At 48.3% G+C, this 9,843-nt stretch overlaps 1 protein-coding gene across 1 annotated transcript; it reads right to left on the bottom strand.

Moving 5' to 3' along the window:
* Positions 1-473: 473 nt before the first annotated feature.
* On the bottom strand, positions 474-9,645 carry LOC104084165 (glutamate-rich protein 6-like). The gene is given in 12 exon segments (XM_009587905.1): positions 474-737; positions 1,215-1,446; positions 1,731-1,883; positions 3,165-3,250; positions 3,383-3,540; positions 4,399-4,466; positions 5,379-5,536; positions 5,603-5,704; positions 6,953-7,081; positions 7,083-7,156; positions 7,159-7,218; positions 9,534-9,645. Coding segments are annotated over 12 exon segments (1,596 nt in total).
* Positions 9,646-9,843: the final 198 nt, after the last annotated feature.

Raw genomic sequence — 9,843 nt, 5'->3', positions numbered from 1 at the left:
GTGACTTCGGAGCAAACACCTCCTCCCCCTATACCTGTCACAGGCTATGACTTAGCTGTGCTCTGCTTGCTTTTATCTTTGTGCCACATCCACAGGCTGAAACCGCTGGTCAGCCGGGCTGGTTTCTGCCAGGAGACAGAAGGGAGGCTGCTCAGGAGCAATGCACTGACATCAAACGCGGATTTGCTCTGCCCTGAGCAAAGCCCCTCTTTATGCCTCTGTGGCCGAGATGCGCTTCAGTGTGGGCTGACAAGAAAACGTGCTCTGGTACTCCCTGCCCCACAGCCCCGCTCATGCTGAGCAAGACCCCGTCGGGGTGGGATGGCCCCAGGAGAGGGGCCATGCAGAACGGCCATGGGCTGCCCTTTGCTCTGCGCCACGGCAGGGCAGAGCTGCAGGCAAAACCTTGCTGAGTGTGTGCAGGCACTGCACGGAGCTCGGCTCGTTTTGCCTTCACACCACACACGTGCTGGTCAGACTTGAGTATTTACTATTGCCCTGACCGAGCTGCGTAGCTCATCACTTATGTCAGAAGTTGTGCAAAGCTGTAAGATCTTTAAAGTCTGTGTGATAAGGTATGCTGGAGGCTTGATTTTGTCCCATTGCTCATTAGAAGGAAAGTTTAAGCATCCACGCAGTCTGTCGCAGAGCCGCAGGATCCTCACCCTGAAGGCAAGCAGCAGGAGCTCGTCTTCGCCCAGCCAGGCGGGGGGAGGCAGCCGGCCGACGTCGCTGACCTGGGGAGCGGAGGCGAATGGTGTCAGCAGAGCCAGAGCAGCGCGGGACGGGGCTTCAGGGCTCTAGTCTCTCCCCAGCAGACGAACCTGGCCCCGTGGCAGAAGCCCGTGGAGGAAGGGAGCTGCCATGCACCCTGCCCACATGGGTCGTGGCTCTCCTCCCTGCGGCAGAGCCAGGGTGACCCTCGGGGCCATGGCTGGGGACACTGGGAACCTGCCCGGGAACACTTCCCACGGTCTGCAGCCCCTTGCAGAGAGCCAGGGCTGCCAGAGCTGGTGAGCCCCCCAGCTGTGTGGGGACCGAGCACAGGTACACCTCCACTGTTTGCTGTTTTGGGGGGCAGAACCATGGGGCAACACAGGAAGCACCCACCGCAGGATGAGCGCACTTCCCCACGGATAGGAGCTTCCTTGGCCGCCCTGCTCCCGCTGTGGGGAGTGGCTTTGCGTGGAGCTGCCTGTGCACTTGAGAAATACCTGCACTTTGGTTCCCACGTTGAATTTTGCTTGTTGCCCCATGGCGAGGAAGGAAACGGTGATCTTGTCCTGGCCCAGGATCCTGACCCCCACGTGCTGGTTCAGGGAGATGAAGATGGGGCTCAGTGGGACATGGGGTCCTGATGACGTGATGCTGTTTGGCCACGTCCACCTTCTCAGCCTGCTGCCCTCTCGGTCCAAATACTGCCCTCCCTGAATACTCATGTTTATCCTAAAAGAGAGGAACATCAAAGCTCTGCACCCTGCGGATCCCATGGCCGATGTCCCTCGTTCCCCAGAGGGACGGGACTGAGGCACAGCTAGTTTGGGATCTAACCCCCCATCTCGAGACACAGCTGGGGTAGCCTTGCTCTTCTGGGAGGCACCCGAAGCAGGGCCCACGAGCTGCTATATTTGTCTTTTAATTTTTGAATGCTATTAAAAATACCCTTTATAACCTTTGAAATTTAACATGCGCAGTGGAGAGCAAAACTGCTCTGACCAATGTGAACGTACCACACAGCTCCGTTTGGATAATAGCAAGTACTTCTGCCATTGGACTTAAATACTGCTTGTATTTCAGCGTTACTCGGCTTGTCTTCCTGTACTATGCAAATAAGCTGGTTTTTCTCTCGTACAACAATGATTGCCAGATTTCCAGATGGATAGCTGTCGTCAGATAAGGTGTTCATAACACCTTTGTTTGTCTGGTTGGCCTATTATTACATACTAAATATTTCAGAGCGTTACTTTGGAGTATAAAAATTGACGTGTTACCTAGATGGCTGTGTTAAAGGCGGCATGGTGGTATGCTCCCAGTGTTACCTGGGACACTGCCAGGGCTTTTCTCCTACATGGAAGTATTCTGTATACACTGTGTTAGAGATACAGAATATATTTTTGTTGTTTTCTAACCAATAACCCAGGCAGAACCGCTTAGCAAATTTATTTTAAAGACACATTCTTGGACAACGCTTACGACTGTAGAATCCTAGCAAAGTGAAGTGATCAAATTACTCGACTTGGATGACAGCAGAGAAAACAGGGGAAGTTATTCTCCCAGAGAAAAAAAAACAACCAGTGGGGGGGGAAAAAGGCCTTTGCCCCTGAAACCTAACCTGAACGTATCCAAAAGCAAGTATTTTGTGTCTCACTGGGGTTTCCCTCCAGCAAAACTTGCTACTGTGAGTGCACGCGTTTATGGCACTTTGCCATTTGCCATCGCCGCGACCGGCAGCATCCCTGGGACGAAGGCAGCCGGGAGGGCAGGGCAGAGAAGTAGTCTCAAGCCCCTGTCTGCTTTGGTGGCAGAGCTCAGGTACACTTTCATACACCCCTGGCTCAGAAAGAAGTCAGCCACAGTAAGGAAAAACAGCATGGGCGACTTAAAATGTTATGGCTTAAATAATAGCAAAGGCAGCCTGAAAGCTATGGGTGTTCCTTTGGCGAAACTGCCACGTTTTTATTTCTTCAAACAGTACTCTCACTTACACTGGTCATTTCAGTTTGTTTGTGAACCTCTTACGTACTCCTGCCGCAGGACAGACACGTCAGCGCTGTGCTGGTGCTGGTGGGAAATGTTGTGCTTGTCTGTCCCTGGGGGAAGGACGGGGCTGAGCGCTTTCGGAGCCCACGCTGCAGGGACCCCTCAGCCAGCAGCACCCTTCCACGGGTGGCCAGAGCTCGGGAGTAGGTCTGAACGCTGGGCCAGCACACTTCTTAAGCTGGGTATTAAAGATGTAAGTGCCTGTCCTTCATTGAAGGTACTGGCTGATCTGAAAACCTTCAGACCAAGAGCTGTGTAAGCGGTTTCACTACTGCTCTTTTTCAGACTGTGGAAGCAAGTGTGAGTGGTGGACCGGGTTATTCTGTGATAAAGCAGACTAGGACACTTAAAATTACAGTTGCAACCCTGGATTAATGCAGGCAAATGAGCCCCGTAAAGGATACAATAACTGTGCTGTTCCGTCTGGAAGCATGGTAAGAAATTTCCCTCCATGTTTGTAGTACTTTTCCAACAATTCATTCTTCACTACCTAAGATTGGAAAAGAAACGATAAAACGGATGAGAGCAGTCCTGCACCAACTGCCCTTTAAAGGCTCCAGCCGCTCTGGAATGTGGATGCGGCCAAGGTGCAGCCCATCGTCATCAGGCAGCAACTACTTGCCTTTCCACCCACGGGGGTAAAATCGCAGCAGGTGATGCTGTAGGAGATGGGCTCCTCCTCGGGCTTTGCTGCCCTCTCACCAGGCACCAGCGTCCGGCCCTTTGGCGACGGGGGCTCCCGAGAAAGCAGGTAGGAAATTGTGCCAGCTTGATTTGAACCTAGAGAGCAAAGGGAAGGTTTGTGTGCATCGGGTAGGGCTGGCAGCGCCGATGTCGGGGCTGCCCGAAACCTCTGCAGGGAGGCTGTAACTTGGGGGAGTGGGAATTTCTGGCTGAAATGCTCCATTTTGGGAGTCTGTCTTGGGGTATTTTCTATCTAACAAGGACAGTCCAAAGCGTTCAGCTATTTCAGAGAACAGGATTATGAAAAAAGATGTAGTTTTTTCAATTATGTACATATATGCATCTGTGTGAGTAAAGAATGGCTTTTTTTGGGTAGCATTCATGGCTCCATGCTCTGGAGGACTGACGATCTGAAATCCTTGGTGCTGGAAAAGTCTCAGTGCACTGGCATCCTCTCTGAAAATATGCCCATATTGTAAATCTAGTTCATCTGTTCTTAGTGAAAATGCCTTTGATTTTATAGCTCAGTCCAAAGGGCTGCTCAGTCATCCACAGCCTGGGCTAGGAATTAGTGGAGTATTCACCTGATTAGGCAAAACATTGATCACCCTAATTTTGGCAGTGCCTACCTTCCAAGGGCTTGGCTTTGCCAACTTATTATTCTCTAACGTCAATATCTGTGCGTCTCAGCTGAAACATTGAGATACAAATACTGAAAGTCACAGCAAGGACATCTCTCTGTGCAATGGGAATGTAAGTGCTTTTGTTTTTTCATGTGAGGGGTTATTTAATATGGCAGTATCTAATTTAATGGGATTGCACACTTGACAATGAACTAACATGTTGCTGTATAAATCCTCCTGTTCAAGCAGAGAACATTAGAGACAAGCAATTCCATTGAATTAATTGTTGTAATAAATAGACAAATAAATACATAAGGAAATGCAAACTCACATTCAGCTACACTCGTTGGCTGTGCTGCCAGGAAAGCTAACTGTCTGGCCATTTGTCTCTCCTGCTGCCTGGAAAATGAAAGTGTTCCTGATACACATTTCATATATTCTCTTTTGAAAGCTAGAAGTACTGGATAACCTTGCTGTAGGAACAGAAGTTTCTGAACCCGTTTTTTTCTCCACTCACATAATTGCAAATAACAGTTAGAGGCAACGGAATATCACCAAAATAATATAATAAAATAATAATAAAAATCACCAAATCAAGATTTTATGTAAAAGAGAAGGTGAGCTGCCCACAAGATCAAGAAAACAGCTAATCTCCAAGAATATCTTCACTATTCTTACCTAGCTTCCTATAAATTTGACTATCTGACAATGGCTTTGGTTTATGCTCTGTACATAATATGAGGTACTTGCACCATCAGACTGCAAAGGATTGTCAGGGAAACTAACAGTTTACTTCCAGGTATGCCGATTTACTTTTCTTTAAGCCTATGCCATAGGCTTACGTATTTGTATAAGCTTTGGGCCTCCTGCCAAACAGCCCAGCAGGAGTCAAACTTGGAGAGTTCTCATGACTCTGGAAACTGGAATCCAAATGCACGTCACAGTTTATGCAGCAAGATAGAGAAATACAAATTCAAGCACCTGAGGTAAAAGCTAGACCCAAATACTATCCCTCCCACAGCTGCAATTATATTTCTGGCTCTACCTGTCTCTAGATATTACGTCTGTCAGCAGTAGAATTAATGCTTTACTTAGCACATACCTCGCCACCTTCTAATACAGCCTGATAAGAGAAAAGCCAAGAGGGTCTAGACAGAATATGAACTTGTGTTGCCTAAAGCAAATTTTTTTCTTCTTTCATTCCCTCTTGCTGCAGTTTCATTTTCTTAACGCTTCTTTTCCCTCCGGAGTTGCCTGTTGTTCCTTATACAGACCTGATCCCCAGTTCCCCCTGTAGTCATTTCACGGTACCTCTGGTACGCTCTCTCCTTTGACAGCAGCCTGTCAGCTTCGGTGCCATGGGATTTGTGGGGGCTGACAGCAATGGGAATGCTCCAGGCGCCTTCATGGTTCTTCCTCTCATTTACGATGAACTCGTAGAGGTCTCGATTACGCTCGCAGCAGAATTTCTGTGCGGTGCCACGAGAGCGGGCCTTTCCACAGCAAACCTCTGCTAATCTTTCGCGCCAGCTTACTGATTCATAATCCTGTGACGGTGGGCAAACATCTTCAAAGGAAGGGAACGGCTTCAGCAGGCTGCCACAGTACTCGCACCTTGGAGCACAGTCCTCCTCTGCCTGAAGTGGAGGTGGGGAGAGAGAACAGGAGGAGGACACAAATCAGCACGCAAATCCTCATTTTATCTTGGGGGAAAGGGCTCTGCTCAAACTGCAATGTTATAAAGTGTGCAAGGGCTGTTAAAACAGATCTCTTTCTGTGCTATCTTGGAGGGATTTAACTCAAAACGTTAGGTTAAGGAAACCACCAAAAAGAAAAGCTGATCTGCAGTAAATAAAGAAATAAAAAAACCTCAAAGAAATTGAATGACTGTAATATTTATGAGACCCATTCCTTCCAAGGGAAAGCTTCAGAGCATGCAGGATGCTAAAGCTGAGTACTCTGATGCATTAACCCTTTCAAATACATTGCTAGGGGCTTTGGAGAGAAAAAGCTCCCCAACCGTTGCATTGTTGATCATAGGAAAATCTGTGGGGAATTTCATGAGGAACCATCAGCAGATTTGTTGACAAAAGAGCTGAGCATATTTGACCAGATGCAAATCAGGGCTGCTGCAGGATATGTTTTGAGGATGGGTACTAGATACTCTGAAAGAAATATCTATGTTTTTGCAAACACATTTTGAAACTGAGTTATAGAAAATGCAGCTGCCAAGAGGACGCTGCTGAATTTCGTGTCTAATGCGTCCACTCCCAAGGGCAGCACACCTAGCTCAGCGCTCCCCGGAGAGACAGCAGCCATCCAGCCGCAGCAGCAAGGGGTGAAGTGTACTTGCTCCGGGCCGCTTAGCTGGTGTGCTTCACTTACACTTCATTTACTATACTACGTGTTTAGCACTTTCATTCAAATCCTTTTTTGAACATACTAATTTGAAATACTTGGCTTCTCTGGAGCATAGTTCCTGGAAATTCCCTTGCTCCCATCTCATGCCTAGGATTAACTCTTTTTGATGACTTTACTCTGCTAAGGGTTACGGGGAACTCTATGCCTTGCTTGTATTCTTTGACTGTAGACCTAGTATTTTTATAAATTTCATATCTCTGTTTTAACCAAAGGGCAAAATCTTCTGCTAGGAAATTCTCAACATAGGATGCAGCGGTGGGGAGGGGAGTTGCACAGCCTCTTGCTGTTTAGGTGTGCACAGCAAGCATCGTTTCAACAGCCTCACAAAAGAAAAATCCTTTCATAAAGGAACTCCGGCACTGGCTTGGCAAAGGGCATTATTTTTAATTTTTCTGCATGGGAATCGTAGGAATTAAAATAAACAAAACAAGCCACATAGTAGGGAACACCCACCACTGACTCACCTCAATCTGTATGTTTTCTCGTGACAATTCAGGTCTGTAGGCCAGAAGGGTAGGCAGGCCAACGGAGGGCAGCGTGCGCAGAGATTTCTTGAACAGCTTCACAAAATCTTCTTTGAACTCAAAGTGGAAAATACCAAAAGCAATGTGGAGTCATATCTTTGTTCAGGGGTAAAACCATTAAGCATAAAATGTATATATGCAACCTGGGTGAGTCCTTACCTCCATGTCACACAAAACATCTAAGGTGCTGAACTCTTCTGACAGGGCTGCAAGTAATAGCAATAATGAGAATTACTGAACAGTGTTCTCAGAAACCTTATCTTCTAGACACATTTGTTTTGTTCCTTTTTCAGCATGTCAGCCTTTTCTCACCAACGACATCGGCTGCCTGACACCTTCTTGCCAGACTTGGTCCTATGTTTTCAGAAGGGCGGCTCTGGATCCGCATGTAACCCTTCCGAAAGGAGGGAAGGGGACTTGAACCGGCCATTGACATTGGATCAGGGCTTTACAAAATCGTCCCACTGAAGTCATGGAGACAGCTCATTGCTTAGGGTCAGTGACTTGTAGCACTAATCTAGTAGTAGTATATCCTCTAAAGCATTTCCTAAGAAGAAAGAGCTGTAGAGACGATTGAAGTTTTTTCTCATTTCCAAGTGGGGTCCATGCTGCGTAAGTGCAACAAAGGGCTTTTTGGCCTTTGGGGTGACAGGAAACATCTCAGATGACCAGGTGTCTATCCCTGTCCTCAGCAGTCCCAGGTTCCCTCTCAGCAGGCAGCGCTAACGACATCCAGCTGCCTCAGATGCACAACTGTGTGCTGTCCCATATACATCATCTTCTGTTTGAATATTGACATGGCCAGCATGCCAGCTGCCAGAGCCTCCCCTTCAGGCAAATTAAACACATTTCTAGTTTTCTTAATCTTGAATTTCAGTTCCACAAATTGCCACACAATTTGTCTTGCCCTTCTAAGTAAGCTTGTCCTGCTTTCCAGAAAATACTCAGCCAGATGAAACTCTGGGCAGGCTGAAATACCAAATCCTTTCTAAGTCCTTCTCTTCGGAAGGAATGAAAAAATCAGAATGTGTATTTAAAAAGAATGGGGTAAAAATCATGACAGCCTGTCGTGGTTTAACCCGGCAGGCAGCCAAACACCACACAGTCGCTCGCTCGCTTGCTCCCCCCCACAGTGGGACAGGGAGAGAACCAGAAGGATAAGAGTGAGAAAAACTCATGGGTTGAGGTCAACACCCAGCTCCCAGGCCTGCAATGGGAACCACACCTCGGGAATGCGTCTGGAAGTAAATGCACCAGCACAGGAGGAAAAGCAAAAAGCGATGCTATGGGATTCGCCTATACTTTTAGGAGGCTGAATGATGTGGCTGCTGGTTTGCTTGAACTTTGTTTTTTTAAATTGCAGTTCAAAGACATGTAGTTATCACCCTCTGCAATCAAGCTGTGTCACAGAGAGTAACCGATCATAAACCCCACTTGAGAAGAAGTGACTGCAGGGAGTGCAGAGCGCACTAGTGGAGCTGCGCCGCTGGGGCACGGCTCTGGGTGCACCGTGGCACCGAGGGACGCAGGGAAACCTGGTACCTGGGGTGCAGTGCTCAGAGCAGGTGGGTACTTCACGCTCTTACTCTGTCCTCTCTAATGGGCTTTGCAGCTTCTGTATCATCTCTATCTACTGCCACCGCATCCAAACCCAGGTAGATGATTTACTGCTGGCACAAGCTTGGTTATTCTGTACTTTGATCGTTACAGCGACAGTCATCCCAAGGACTCGTGAAGCTCCACCTAAAGTACAGAGCCTACAGTGTTCTTCTGCAAACACATTCACGGTGCATTTCCAAACAAACGAAGAGAGCACTGTGCATCTGTCGTGGGCTGTGCATGCCCCCTGTCTATTGGGATGGATCTGCACACAGCTTTGCCCAGTACTTCCAGCTGGTGTGCTGTGTTTTGTGACCCAGATCATTCCTCCTGCTCTCAGAGGCACGTGGGACGCGGGAGACGTTCTGCTACAGAGGAGGGCTGCCTGGCACTGGAAATGAAGCACAAAGGCTGTTCGATGTGGTGCCCAAAAGGGATGGGATCAGACAGCAACTACCACTAATACGCTGTGTGCTGAGGTACAGTGCTGTACTTCAGCGGGCAAGCGAAGGAGCGGGTTACTCGGTCACGTGCCAGGATGACTCAGCCAAACAGGAGGAGAAAAAAGGTTGATATATTTTTCAGCTCTCCATAGAGGCTTTGCCAGTACCTCTCACAGGAATACAACACGCTATTTCTGCCATCTGCTGAGCACTCCTACGCCTGCTGGCTGGCAAAGCGTTCCTGCACGCTTAACGGGGACCAGAGGTTCGTTTAGAAGCAGCTCTGCAGAGAGGTTAACGAGGGGATCGCAGAGGGGGATTCCTGGGGGCTGCTCCCAGGTCTCCCGCCAGTTTGCAAGAGCATCTCTGGGAAATTGCAAACTCGTGCGTCTTCTACGTAAGACACGGGGGTACGAGGCAGCCTGAGTGAAAGACAATATAAGTGAGCAACCTCTTTCCTGAACAAAGCTGTTTCTTACTTGATTTTCTGTGGGCGTGTTCATGAAGCCGGCTAGCTTCTGTCTGCATCGACACTGAAATTCCCGGCAGCTTCTGCATCGCGGTGGGTTCGACGCCGCCTGGCGTTTCCATTTGCCTTAATTTAAGACACAAACCCACCTATTAGTCATACACAATGACTTCAAAGCAGTTGCCCTTGACGATTTTGCTAATGAAGGAGGCTTTTCCAAATGTATTTAATTAAAAATCCGAACACTTCAGATACAGTAAGTGGGGCTTGGCGGCAGTTGCGCAGCCGAGGCTGACGGTGCCTGCTGCATCCCGTCCAAC

The sequence above is a fragment of the Fulmarus glacialis genome, unplaced genomic scaffold, assembly GCF_000690835.1.
Source record: "Fulmarus glacialis isolate BGI_N327 unplaced genomic scaffold, ASM69083v1 scaffold17111, whole genome shotgun sequence".
Lineage (NCBI taxonomy): Eukaryota > Metazoa > Chordata > Aves > Procellariiformes > Procellariidae > Fulmarus > Fulmarus glacialis.
The sequence above is the reverse complement of the archived record's forward strand: the minus strand, read 5'-3'. Positions and strand labels throughout refer to the sequence as shown.